Source organism: Neomonachus schauinslandi, chromosome 3, assembly GCF_002201575.2.
Source record: "Neomonachus schauinslandi chromosome 3, ASM220157v2, whole genome shotgun sequence".
In the NCBI taxonomy this organism is placed as follows: Eukaryota; Metazoa; Chordata; class Mammalia; order Carnivora; family Phocidae; genus Neomonachus; species Neomonachus schauinslandi.
Genome location: NC_058405.1, coordinates 181,455,886 through 181,470,563, shown reverse-complemented (window position 1 = coordinate 181,470,563; position 14,678 = coordinate 181,455,886). Strand labels below are relative to the sequence as shown.

The following is a 14,678-nucleotide window of genomic DNA, read 5'->3' as shown; positions in this document are numbered from 1 at the left end:
CCATGTCCTCTGGCAATCTTTAACCTTTTTGTCCCAGCCATTTCCCTTTTTTGTGTTGAGAACTTTGTCTTCATGGAGTCCCTCTGGCTCAGGAGTTTCAACATTCCACGATTGCTCAGTTATTTCTTCTCAGACTCCACTTACATTCTGTCTGAATTTCACTGCCAGCTTTATCATTTTTCATTCCCTCACTTCTTTTCTTTTTTTTTTTTTTTTTAGAGATTTTATTTATTTATTTGACAGAGAGAGACACAGTGAGAGAGGAGCACAGGCAGGGGGAGTGGAGCGGGGAGCCCGATGCGGGGCTCGATCCCAGGACCCTGGGATCATGACCTGAGCCGAAGGCAGACGCTTAACCATCTGAGCCACCCAGGCACCCCCCTCACTTATTTTCATCTTTGATGGCCAATTGCCTCTTGCGGTGGGGTCTATTTTCATGAAATATCATTTGGGTTTATCACTGGGAGATAAGGAGGGAACACAACTACACACTTTGCTTGTGTGTGTGCGTGCATGCGCGCACGCGTTTGCGCCTACTGACTCACAGATGTGCAATGATCAATCATTAACAGACTGAAAAGAGGGATGGGACCAGGGATCATGATTCCCATCTGTTACTTATCTATGCCGATGAGCTGGTGGTGTAGTTACTCAGTTAATAGAAGGTGGTAACTGAAATTTGAACCATTTTGTTAGAGGACTGGTGCTATTTAACTTAACTGTGGAACTAAAACTCATGCATTATTGGAACTGTGTGAAGCAAGGACTGCCTGTGTAGGCCCATCTGATTTCTCAAGGGCAACAGTTGCAGTAACTTACCATAAAAGCCTTAAGTGTCTCCCATTGGAAGCACAGTCAAGACTTTTCCAGGAGGGATTAACTTTGAAATCTGCATGTCCTGCGCAGGAGCTTGATACATGAAGATGGTAGAATTCTTATGTGATAACCAAGTTAAGATATGTTAAGATATCCAGTAGGCAATCTTTGGGGGAAAAAAGAATATATTGAGTTATTTCATTCACTTTTTAAAAATACTCTCAGTAAGCTTGCAGCTGCTTACAAAAACCTTCCAAAAAGAAGATATGTTTTTAAAAGTTAATCTTACAAGAATACAGAGGCTCTATTTTGAACACAACAACTGAAATGAATAAAATCAATTTTTTAAAAACGATGTCTAGGGCATAAATTACTAACTGACAATTGCAAAATTATTTACTTGTAAGAATAATACATATGAATTATTGTGTTTGAGGAAAAATGTAATTTTCCTGTTGAATAATTAGTAAATGGCTATGTATATTATTATATAATGTAACACTTACATATATATATATAACATATGTGTATATTAATAGATACTCTGTCTTTGGAGATTCATTAATAGATCTTAACTGAATATTGAATAAATATGTATGAGAACCTTAGGATGATAGCAATAATGAAGAGAAAAAAGAAATCTCCACTAGTAAAACATGACTATAATGGTATTTTACTGGTAATATTTCATACAAAAAAGAAAATGCTGAAATAGTAATATGCTTTTTTCCCCCCTCTTAAGTGAATATTTTATTTTCAGGGCCTTCCTGGGGAAAGTGGAGAAAAAGGAAATTCAGTGTTCATTTTAGGTGCCATTAAAGGTATTCAGGTAAGATTTATGATCATGGTGGGTTGAAAAAAATTATTTTTCCATCTAGGTAAACCCAGCCAGGAAACACATGGACATATCTCTTTTGAAGTGTCATGGAGCACACTGTTTTTTTTTGTTTGTTTGTTTTAAGATTTTATTTATTTATTTGAGACAGAGAGAATGAGAGAGACAGAGAGCACATGAGAAGGGGGAGGGTCAGAGGGAGAAGCAGGCTCCCTGCCGAGCAGGGAGCCCGATGCGGGACTCGATCCAGGGACTCGATCCAGGGACTCCAGGATCATGACCTGAGCCGAAGGCAGTTGCTTAACCAACTGAGCCACCCAGGCGCCCTGGAGCACACTGTTTTTATCATTACCCTGCCTCTCTTGATGGCACCATACTTCTTGTGTGAAGGCACTTGGCTTTAATTGCTCTGGCTGTAAATTCCAGTATCTCCTAACTGTTCTTGCAAAGTGTGACAGATACAGTTATTTCAGGGTTTCTCAGTCTTGGTACTATTGGCATCTGGGGCCAGATAATTATTTGTTGTGGGTGCTGACCCTGTGCATTGTAGGATGTTGAACAGTATCCCTGCCTTTACCTACTAGATGCCAATATATCCCCCCCCCCTAAATAATATCTCCAGATATTACCAAATGTGCCCTGGGAAGAAAAATCACCCCAGCTGAGAAGCACTGATTTATTTGTAGATAGAATGTTGTAATGATAATACTTACCATCCAGGATAAGAGAAGTCACCACTTTTGAACTTGAAAATTATGGAAACCTTCTAGCACTATCCTGGGTACATTAAATGCTTTCGTGTTTTTGTATACAATGATAGACAAACATTCAGAAATAAACTCTTGAATGACCACCTATATCTCTAATATGAGTACCCTGAATAAGCAGAAGATCAGTAGATATAAATCAAGAGGAAAAATATGGTACATTTGTAAAACATGGTCATTTCTCTTAAGGAAGAATATTCTACAACAGTTAGATAAAACTTGAATTTCTGCTGTTAGACCCTAAGTTTCACCTGAGTGGTGATTCCTTTCGTGAGCTCACAGTATTCATTTGTAACCTCTGAGCCTATTCACACTTGTTAAGCAGCAGGAACTATGCTTTTGTTTATGGCTTAAATGATATGTTAAGCTTAGCATCAAAAGCAGGGTCATTCTAGGAACCAGTATGGTGTATTAGAAGGAGTAAACTGACCCTTACCAATCACTGTGACTTTGGGCAACCCCCTCAACCTCTCTGAGCCTCATTTTCCTTATTTGTGAAGGAAAATAAAGTAATATCTACCCTGCCTTCCTCTCAGTGCTGATGATCCATTGTAATAATTTATATGAAAACACGTCAACTATAATGCACTGTACAATAATAGTCATGATGAGTTTTTAAAATTTAAATTCAGTATAGTTGAAATAAAGTATTTTATTAGTTTCAGGGATAGAATTTAGTGATTCATTAGTTGCATATAATACCCAGTGCTCATTACATCAAGTTCCCTCCTTAATGCCCATCACCCAATTATCCCTTCCCCCCACCTACCTCCCCTTCGGCAACCCTCAGTTTGTTCCCATAGTAAGAGTCTCTTATGGTTGGCCTCCCTCTTTGATTTCATCTTATTTTATTTTTCTTTCCTCCCCTATGTTCATCTGTTTTATTTATTAAATTCCACATATGAGTGAAATCATATGGTATTTGTCTTTCTCATTTCGCTTAGCATAATACCCTCTAGTTCCATCCATGTCGTTGCAGATGGCAAGATTTCATTCTTTCTGATGGCTGAGTAATATTCCATTGTGTGTATATACCACATCTTCTTTATCCATTCATCTGTCGATGGACATCTGGGCTTGTTCCATATTTTGGCTATTGTGAACATTGCTGCTATGAACATTGGGGTGCATGTGCCCCTTCAAATCACTATGTTTGTATCCTTTGGATAAATGTCTACTAGTGCAATTGCTGGGTCATACAGTAGCTCTCTTTTTAACTTTTTGAGGAACCTCCATACTGTTTTCCAGAGTGGCTGCACCAGTTGCATTCCCATCAACAGTGCAAGAAGGTTCCCCTTTTTCCACCTCCTCATCAACATCTGTTGTTTCCTGAGTTGTTAATTTTAGCTATTCTGAACAATTTTAGTCATGATGCGTATTTTTTTTGCAATAGTGCAAGAAAGAATAAGTGAGATAGAAGGAGAAGTGAATCTAGAGAATTCCTCATCTTAAAGAGAAACAGAAGATCCTAAATAAAAATGGTCTGCAGAGGGGCACCTGGGAGGCTCAGTTGGTTAAGTGTCTGACTCTTGATTTCGGCTCCAGTCATGATCTCAGAGTTGTGAGATTGAGCCCCACTTAAGATCCTCTCTCCTGCTCCCTCTGCCCCTATCCCTGCTCTCTCCCTCTCTAAAAAACAAAAAAAAAGGTCTGCAGATCAATAACCTTAGAGAACCAGTACTTTTAAGAGCTCATATCTACTTCACAGACATTTGGATGGTTATTTAAAAAAACCCAGAAAATCCAAAGTGTTGACAATTATAGGGAGAAATCTGAGCTCTTCTGCATTGCAGGTGGGAATGGCATTGGTACTGCTGCTCTGGAAAATGGTATGATGGCGCCTCAAAAAATTAAATGTAGAATTACCTTATGATCCAGCAATTCCATTTCCAGGTATATACCCAAAAGAAATGAAAGCAGGGTCTCAAACAGATATTTGTACACCCATGTTCCTAGTAGCATTATTCACAATAGCCAAGAGGTGGAAGCAACCCAAGTGCCCATTGTTGGATGAATGGATAAACAGAATGGGATCTATACATACAACCCAGTATTATTCAGCCTTCAAAAGGATGGGAATCGTGACACCTGCTATAATGTGGATGAAGCCTGGAGGTCATCATGCTAAGTGACATAAGCCAGTCACAAAAGGACAGATAATGTATGATTCCACTTATATGAGGTTCCTAGAGTAGTCACATTCACAGAGACCAAGAGTAGAATGGTGCTTGCTTGGAGCCAGGGGGAGGGGAAATGTATTTAATGGCTCCAGTTTCCACCAGGGAAGAGGAAAATGTTCTGGAGATGGAAGATTGTGATGGTTGCACAACAGTGTGAGTATACTTCACACCACAGAATTGTACACTTCAAAAGGGCTAAAATGCTAACTCTTATCTTATGTAGACTTTATCATATATTTTATATTAAAAAAGAAGCTATATTCAAGAGAATATACACCCTTTGATTCTTTTTTTTCCAGCTACTTTTATTTTTATTTTTTGTTATGTTAATCACCATACATTACATCATTAGTTTTTGATGTAGTGTTCCATGATTCACTGTTTGCGTAGAACACCCAGTGCTCCATGCAGAACGTGCCCTCCTTAATACCCATCACTGGGCTAACGCATCCCCCCACTCCCCTCCCCTCTAGAACCCTCAGTTTGTTTCTCAGAGTCCATGGTCTCTCATGGTTCATCTCCCCCTCCGATTTCCTCCCTTCATTTTTTCCTTCCTACTATCTTCTTTTTTTTTTTTTTTTAACATATATGAATTGTGTAAGACTGTTGAATCACAGACCTGTCCCTCTGAAACACCCTTTGGTTCTTTAAAGCACTGTAGATGCGCACAGAGGCAGGTGCAAGAGAATTTCCACAAGAATTCCCTTTACATCTACTCTAGGGGGATAAAAAGCAGCAAAGTGTCTATTAGGGGAGGCAAGTTCTGGCAGTTAGACCAGAGACAGTTAAACTGTGATCAAATGAGACCACTGGATTGAGAATTTAGATTGTAAATGGAAAGATGAAAGTCTCACCGTGACTCCATGTCATCACGACTCGAGCAATCTTTGGTTTCAGCCAAGTAGAAGCAGGATTCTGGGGTTAGGAATGGACACAGAAAGTCCTCTCCACAGAGCCCTCCACGGGTGTCAACGCCGGACAATCAAACAGCCTGCACGGACAGTCCAAATAATTCCTGTGTGGACTCCTCCTTTTACGTCATGTGTGTTTTAGGAAAGTGGTGTCACTCTTCTAAAACAGTGCATCGTTCCTATTGCAGGGTGACAGAGGGGACCCAGGACCTCCTGGCTTGCCGGTAAGTCTCCCAAGCAGGCCCTATGCTTCTCTTTGCTCCTCGGTCAGCCTGTGGTCCACACTGTTTGCATCCTAGCAGGACCAGCTGCATCATTTACAGAGCACACCGGTGCAAAATCAAAGGGTAGATCTCTTGCTCAAAAATTATTAAGAATTTCAAGGTAGTGCCAGAAAAGCGTTAAATCAGGCATGAGCCCCTATGTGGCCACACAGGTCCCAGGCCCGTGGAACTGTCCTGGAGTCTCAGCAAGCTTCTACTTACCTTCCTCTTCTGTCTTTTAATGATCACTTGGCATTACTTGGGGACATACAGTCTCTTAATATTTGGGAAGCTAAGTTTCCCTCAAGTCTACCTAAATAATACATGTCAAGTAGAAATGATTTTCTCTGTACTATTCTGCCTGCTGAATCAGTAAGTGTGTGTTGCATTTAATTTTTTGCTTCATCTTTATCTCCCTGAAATTTGTAATTCAGTGATTATATTAGTGTTTGCAATGAATGAATCAGTGTTCACAAGATTAAAATTGAAAGTAGTTTGCCTCCAAATTGATTAATATATATAATTTTTGCTTGGTAACTTCTGGCTGTAGACAGGATTACTCTCCCACATTACTTTCCTCGCTATCCCTGAAGCGAGGGTAATCGATGTAATCGATGAGATACTTTCGTGTCACTGTTAAAATAAATACCAATTCATCCTCCTAGAGAGAGTAATTTCTTGCACACTCGCAAATTATTTGATGTGGGCAGGTTTGGTGGGAGAACAGAGAGCCTCTCTCCACACTTCTAGGAACGCACAGCTATAACCCCTCCTTGTGAATTTGTGTGGAATTATGCTACAACCTACGTGTTACAGAAAGTGGTGGCTGAGTCACCACCTTAATCTTGAATTGGGAGCATTTCTATTCACATTAATCTGATGGGACATATTTTAAAAACATAACGAAGAGTATAAATACATTCATCTTTTAAAATCAATTATTAATATGAATATTTTAAAAAACATCCCGATGTATGTCAAAGTTGTAACATTTATGCAATTTAGGAATAGCTGGTAACAAGTTTTCTTTGTGCTCTACTTTTGCTATTACAAGATTTATTTGCAAACAAGTAGATTGATTTCTCGGTCTTAATTCAATCCTAAACATAGGAATTGGTCACACCTGCCGGAGTGCTGCTATCATGGACCTTTTAATGGCCGTGTCAACTGCGGTGAAGGTGCTCCTGCTACAGGGCAGGTGTGTCTGTGACCGTGATTTCTTTGGAGGTTTTTATCCACTTGGGATTACACGTAGGTTTTGCTGTGAACGATGAGTTTGAGTTTTGGTAACCAATGCACTGACTGTTCTCATGTTTAGGGATTGAGGGGGGCAAGAGGACCCGCGGGCACAATGGGACATCCGGGAGAGCCCGGGTTAGCCGTAAGTAGAGCACTGCTCGTTCTGTCCGTCTAAAACCCTGGCCTGGATGTTTAAATTAAACAAACAAGCAAAAAAGGCAAATTGCAGCCGTGGGTGGGGCGCAGGTGGGTCATTTGAGAGGTTATCACTGATGAATCCACGTACACCCCCCATCGCCAGGGTGAGTTTATCGTGAAGCATGGGTCCCCAGGGCAACAAGGAGCCCAGCTGTGAGGGGCAGTCCAGCAGGCATGTCTTAAAATTCAGGGTTTCCTAAAGAGGAACTTGGGGCAACCAACGCCGACACATTGTCATTTCTGTGACTGATAAATTGATTTGTGCATTTTCGCCCTTGATTTAGGGTGCTCCAGGCCATCCTGGGAGACCGGGCTTGAAGGTGGGTGGTCATGAGTAACATGCAACAGATAGAGACTGTCCGTGTCCAATGAGCTAAGTGACCGCTGAGCTCTGTCTGAATTATGTCTTTCCCTTAGTAGACTTCCCCAAATACTTCGTAAACTTCAATTAATTGCTTAACCAGAAGTCTTACTTGTTTGTAATTACCTTTTTGATATTCAAAAGCAATTACATTTTTTTTTTCCTTTTCTTTCCCAGGGTAATCCTGGCGTGGGAGTCAAGGGGCAAATGGGAGACCCGGTAAGAATCCCCTTTCACCCGGAGGAGCAGGTGCTAAAATGCATGTGCTGCCCAGGTGGCAGAGGCTGTTTTGATTATCACTTAAATTGTGTTCATTATCCAGTCGCTGCCCAATTTTATGGCCGAGAATTTTTTTGCTGAATTATTATGGCGCCATTACCCTTGACCGTAAAATGAGTGTTCTGACAAAATTTAACGCTAAATTCAAGTTAATGTATATGACGCATTTTACCCTAGCAAAAAGAGATTGAACATTTCTGATAATTTAGTATATCGCAGGGACAGTTTGTTTAATTACTGGTTTGTGTGGCTTGATTTCACAAATTTCCTCAGAATCCTAAACTCCGCCCATAAATAAAAGTATAAATACCTGCAAACAAAAGCATTTAGCGATAGTCTCCCACTCCCTCCCACCTCACACCCATCCTCACCGTCCCTTCCCTCCCTCCCTCACACCCACAGTCCTTTCTGCTGAGGCAGGAAACTTAGCAAAGATAAGCGTTTAGAGAGGTATTTTAAGATGGCAGCTCATCTGCAAACAATCTGAATGGCTACTGATTGGCAAGTGGCTCATGCCACAACTGTGGGCAAGGAGATATTGAACGTCTACTCTGTGCCAAGCCAGGACTGGTGCTGGACGTGGGGAGTTAGTAAGACAGACCTGATCCCACTTGCGTGGAGTCCCAGTGTGGTTGGGTAAGTTATGGTACAGCCGTTGAACAAAATGACTCGATTGCCCGAAATATATTGGAAGACGTCACGATGTGCAGATGTGCCTATGGTATAATGTTGATCAGAAAGCACAGGTTACAAAAGTAGAAGCTCAATTTTGTAAAAACAACACGAGACATTAAAATAGACACTTAGAGGGGCGCCTGGGTGGCTCAGTCGTTAAGCGTCTGCCTTCGGCTCAGGTCATGATCCCAGGGTCCTCGGATCAAGCCCCGCATCGGGCTCCCTGCTCGGCGGGAAGCCTGCTTCTCCCTCTCCCACTCCTCCTGCTTGTGTTCCCTCTCTCGCTGTGTCTCCCTCTGTCAAATGAATAAATAAAATCTTAAAAAAAAAATAGACACTTAGAGCAGGATTTTACAACGTCGACACTGCTATTTCCTTGTTGTGGAGGCTGTCCTGTGCATTGTAGGGTAGGATAGTTAGCTGCATCCCTGGCTTCTACCCACTAGATGCCTGAAACAGCCCTTCCTCCCCAGGGGTGACAACCTAAAATGTGTCACGACCTTGCCAGATGTCCCTGGGGGGAGTAGTATGTCCAGTTGCTTGCCCACTCTCCTTAAAAACCACTGACTTAAAGAAATGACTGAAAGGAAACACACTACAACAAGGTTTTTCAGACTTGGGAAGTCGTGGACCCCTGAGAACGTGCTTGTCGCAGCCCCAGAGGCTCATGCAGCCTGGCTTGAGACTCTCCGCCTTGTGAAGCGAGGCAGGCTATGCTGGTTTTGGGACCTCAGCGCCAGTGCAATCAGATGCTGTCGCAAATTCAGGCCATAGAATCATGTGGAAATGTTTGGCTATGAGGCGGCCATTCAGATGATACAAAATAGGCTTATTTTAATTCTTTTGGATTATCTGCTAAAGGAAGACACCATTTTGAAATTTTGATGCAGGACTCTCAGATGGGCAAGAACATGTTTGCCCACGAAACGCTACCCCAAGCGGTTGCTGCTGGTTTGTCCTAGGTGATGCGATTATGGGTCGTCTACGTTTTGTTCTTCATGATTTATGTTCCTTGCACTTCTGATTAAATGAATGTCTGGTAGTTTTTCAATGTGAAAAATAGTGGCATGACCAACATTTTGAAGAGGCTCCCTTGCTTGTCAGCCGTTATGGGTTTCGGTCAGGCTCATTACAGCGGCAAGAATAAGAACGGTTGTGTTTACCAGCGCACGTTACTCACTTGTGTACGCATCGTTTAAGCGTTTGTTCAATCATTCGTTCACGTAACAGACGTCTTCAGAACAGCCGTTACAACAACACTGTGTTAGGTCCTGGGGTACAGCGACAAAAAGAAGCCAGCGTCCCTAACCCGGTTCTTCTGTAGTTTCCAGGGGGTAGGTAGGCATTGAAGTGCAGGCTGTCTTACTTCATTTACGCTGGAAATAGTATTCTTCTTCCCCAAATCCCACTTACCAAAAACATTAATGGCTTAATAATCATATATTTGAGAATCTTCTTTGTTCCACTCAGCGTAGTAAGTACTGAGCATTTTATGTGCATTATCTATTTAATGAAATAGAATACTTTGAAGTAGGTGGCAATATAACCCCCATTTCACAGAGAAGGAAAGTGAGATTCAGAGGAATCAAGGAAAAAAGGCTAAGAGAGATTTTAAGGAATTTGTCCGAAATAGCAGTCAGTCAGGGCCTGGTTTGCAAACCCAGGTGACCGGCTCTATCACCTGCTCTTAACTGTGTCTCAGTGCAGAATAGTAGATACAGTCTGAAAAGTAAAAAATAGTTATCTGCTAGTTAAGGGTGAGAATTTATGCTTATTTATGACAAACCCAATTCTAGCGACATTTTATTCCCAAGAGAGTAACGTTTCTAATGACATAAATGACAACTTTTAGCTAAATATTTTATACAGAGAGTTTAAACATATTATTGAAAACAAATTAGAAATAACCTAAATCTGGGGCGCCTGGGTGGCTCAGTTGGTTAAGCATCTGACTCTTGATTTTGGCTCAGGTCATGATCTCAGGGTGGTGAGATCGAGCCCCATGTCAGACTCCGCACTCAGCAGAGAGTCTGCTGGAGATTCTCCCCACCCTCTGCTTGTGTGAGCACTTGCTCGCTCTCTCTCTCTAAAATAAATAAATAAATCTTAAAAAAAAGAGATAACCTAAATCTAACCAGAGTGGAATGGCTTAATAAATGATAGCATATTCTTATGATAGGCACTAAAAATCAGGTTTTTGAAAAATTTCTAGTATAATTGGAAAATGTGCAAAAAATAGTATTATAAAAGACAAACATAAAATTATTTTAAAATTTAAAACTTTAAAAAATATAAAAATAAAAACCATACTGTGTATTTTAACTTATGTTTACATATGTTATATAGCATTCTGATTATATTTTAAATTGTATTTAACATCTCATTTGGTTACATATACATGTATATACATATGTACATTATTTGCATACATGTATGTTTATAGACACATCCACACAAGCACACACATCACAAAGATTTATACCAAAGTTTTATTTTTTATTTAGTTTAAAGATTTTATTTATTTGAGAGAGAGCGAGCACAAGCAGTGGGGAGCAGCAGGCAGAGGGAGAAGCAGGCTCCCCTCTGAGCAGGGAGCCCAATGCGGGGCTCGATCCCAGGACCCTGAGATCATGACCTGAGCCAAAGGCAGACGCTTAACCAACTGAGCCACCCAGGCGCCCTATACCAAAGTTTTAATAGAGATTCCTGATGGTAGGATTAGGAATCACTTTTGTTTTTGAAACTTATTTTTAATGATAAATATCATTACTTATAAAAAACAATAAATACTTCAAATTACATGACGTCTTGGCCTTATTTATATTTTAAATCCATGACACACGGGATTGCATGCATTATATCATGATACGTGGGTGAAAATCTTCACTTCAAATCTTATTTCAAAATAAAGTTAATATGAAATTCCTACTATCTTGATTTTTTTGAAAGGGTGAAGTTGGCCAGCAGGGTTCTCCTGGACCCACCTTATTGGTACAGCCACCCGATTCTTGTCTGTATAAAGGAGAAAAGGTAATTGCCAATCCATATGTTTCCTGGATAAAGTAGTAACAGCCAGCATTTCCCGAACATGCCCCTGTGCCAGCAAAGTGCTGGGCACCTGCAGGCATGGCTGCATTAATCCCAAAGCAACCTCAGCACATTGGTACTGCTAGTAGTCCCATTGTACAGACGTAAAGAATGAGGCTTAGAAAAGTTATACCCGTATTCTCAAGTTTATTCAGTTGCTGAATCACAGACCTAGCGTGGGCTGCTAAACCGTGACGTGTCCCCCCAGTGTCCCCCATTGACACTGTATTTGATATATGGGCTGAAAGGACCACAGGAAGCCCAGTTGTTATTACATATGGGCTTGATGTTTTGATGATTGAAAAGGTAGCAGGTGCATAGTACTGGGCACGAAATAGACTCCTGGCGAATATCACGTCCTCTGCCAGCCTGCAGTACGGATGTTACTGATGCCACCTGCAGATTCTGTTGTCAATTTTCAGTTACTGGATTAAATTTCACTAATTTGATCAAAATGAGCCGCTCCTCTCGAGGACGACATTCCCAGCTTGGATCTGCTGCCCTGGCTCCGTGGTGGTCACACCCCCTGCACCCCACGAAGCTACAGCTCTCACGCAGAGCTGGCCTGAATTGTGTCAGCTTTATAAATGCACCTGGACCTTAGTCGCTAACTGGCAACAACGGAAGAGTAATCCTTTATTTTAAAAATTAGTAAGATGTTTCTTGAAAGAGAGAATTTCTGAAAGACATGGCATTCACTATGTTAAATAAGAAGAGCCTGATTATATTCAGTGTGATTTTTAGGGCATAAAAGGAATGCCTGGCATGACTGGACCTCCAGGACCACCAGGACCCAAGGTAGTTTATTAAAATACCCTTTTTAAACTAATGATGTAATGTATGGGGATTAACATAAGAATAAAAAAATAAATTAATTAAAAATAAATAAATAAATAAATAAAATACCCTTTTTATTTGATGATACGATATCTTAATTAAAAATTGTTTTTGCATGGTCTTTATCATTGCTTTAATGCTAATATATGTTACTCGAAGTTTTCACTATTTTATCCTGATTCCGTAGGGCATCTCCTCTAAGGTGGCTGTTTTCGTTAAGCTGCTGGCAAGAATTTTGATCTCTCATTTTGTGTTTGCATTCCATGTGCTGAAATATTGTTGCTCGAACACCTCCAAATGTTGTCATCTCTTTTAAGGGAGAACCTGGAATTGGGGCCAAAGGAGAGAAGGGTATCCCTGGGTTCTCAGGACCTCGGGTAAGGATCGTTCATGCCATTCAGGCTGCCCCTAACATCAGTGAGTTGGAGGCCTTCCTCTCTCACATTTTTACAGAACTAGATCTATATTTCTAACAACTCAAAAGTAGAGATTTTTCTCAAATAGGAACAATACATTTTGGACAAAAATTATGTCATAGCTAAATGTCCCAGCAAGACATCCCTTCCAGTGACATCGTTTAGATAAAATGGGCAAGCGGAAGATAGAATTGGTGGGAAGTAACAGGATCGTGGCATTTCCTTCCGCAACTGGGGCTCAGTGTCACTGTGACAGCAGCTTGGAATTGTTCATTTAAGCCTACTTGATAAAAGAGGGTACTGATCTCGGGGCAGTAGCTACCAAAAACTATAGCATCAGGACTCAAAACATCACCAAACATGCCACTAATGGGGTCACCATTGATAGGGTCACTCTAGAGGCCAGAGCCCCCATGGGCAAGGGCCCTGAGTTTATTTGGCTCCAGATTCAGTAGTTAATGGGATGACATTGGCTTCCATGGTAATGTTTTTGCTGGTAATGCACAGAGTGCCTATTAATTTCTACACAAATTATATTGCAATGATTCCAAAAATATTTAGCCCAGTGCAAGCATTAGGGTAAATAAGTTAAAACACAAGAACAACAACAACAAAAATATGTTCTTACTTTAAATCACTGGCAAGGACATGAATTTTTAAAGTAAAACTGAAGATCGGTTGAAATAGCAAATGTTAAAAAGAAACAGACTCTATTTTATATGTATTTCCTTTTATTCAGCTACCTTTGCAGACGAGTTGAAATATCCATAAAGCAGTTTCATAAGATGAAAAATAATGCATTGAACTGGTTTCAAGCACTTGGATTTGATTCTGCTTGTGTTGATTTTTGTGAATTTATTAGGGTGATCCCGGTTCCTATGGGTCTCCAGGTTTTCCAGGATTAAAGGTAAATGCACACAATTATAGAGATGATAAGTACATTTTTATTCATAAATGCAATTCAGTGTATTCAAAAGTTGTACTAGGGCATGCAAGTATGCACACACTAATTGGAAAAGGAGACGCATTTATTTTGCAAATTGTAGAATCTAGCTGTAGATGCACAAACTAACACCCAAAACTGTCTGATACAACCCAAAAGCAGTGTTAAGATTTTGCACAGAATCTCAGTGAGTATGTGTCATTCAAATTAAACAAGAATGAGATAATTTGTCACCCAGTCAGATTTTTCTTTTAAAGGCATGTTTGTGGTTATTTGTAGGGGGAACCAGGACTATTTGGAGAGCCTGGATCGTTTGGATTTCTTGGCCCAAAGGTAAAAAGGCAGGTGTATTTGAGTACAGCCTGGTAAAATTCTGTATCCCTTATGTTAACTAATTCCTTTTAAAAAATACTTGAATCATTCAAAAACATAACTTTTAAAAGAGACAGAGTTAATTGTATATGTATTATTCCAGTGCATGTTGTAATGATTATGTTTTGCATTTGAGAAAGTGTTCAACCTTTTGAAGGTGAATAGTAACAGAAGTTTCAAGAATTCCATGAGGATTATTATAATCAGATGGAGCAGTGGAGAGCTCCTGACTTTTTCTAGTGCATTTTTTTTTGTCTTTCCTTTGTACCTCTGTGACCTCACATCCAGCATTTGCTCAGGACAAGCCATGGTGGCAGTAAGGGGATACAGTTGAGGGGGACAGTATTTGCTGTTAAAATAAGATGTAGATTCAGGTTTTATAGGTGAATAGACTATTTGTCCTAGAGTGCCAAGTTGAATGTGAATGCTCATAGGACATCTAAAGAAACTCCATGGTTTCAGAGGTATCTAATTTATGAGCATGAAATCGTTTTTTGGG

General features: G+C 40.4%; 1 protein-coding gene across 1 annotated transcript in view; it reads left to right on the top strand.

The window, feature by feature from the left end:
- COL4A4 (collagen type IV alpha 4 chain) overlaps positions 1-14,678 on the top strand; it is a 103,936-nt gene that overhangs the window by 25,881 nt on the left and 63,377 nt on the right. Inside the window, exons 7-16 of the mRNA XM_021682955.1 lie at positions 1,577-1,645; positions 5,698-5,733; positions 7,091-7,153; positions 7,494-7,529; positions 7,748-7,789; positions 11,474-11,554; positions 12,356-12,409; positions 12,766-12,825; positions 13,727-13,771; positions 14,087-14,140. Coding sequence (XP_021538630.1) covers positions 1,577-1,645; positions 5,698-5,733; positions 7,091-7,153; positions 7,494-7,529; positions 7,748-7,789; positions 11,474-11,554; positions 12,356-12,409; positions 12,766-12,825; positions 13,727-13,771; positions 14,087-14,140 — 540 coding nt within the window. The remainder of the gene's footprint in view (positions 1-1,576; positions 1,646-5,697; positions 5,734-7,090; positions 7,154-7,493; positions 7,530-7,747; positions 7,790-11,473; positions 11,555-12,355; positions 12,410-12,765; positions 12,826-13,726; positions 13,772-14,086; positions 14,141-14,678) is intronic.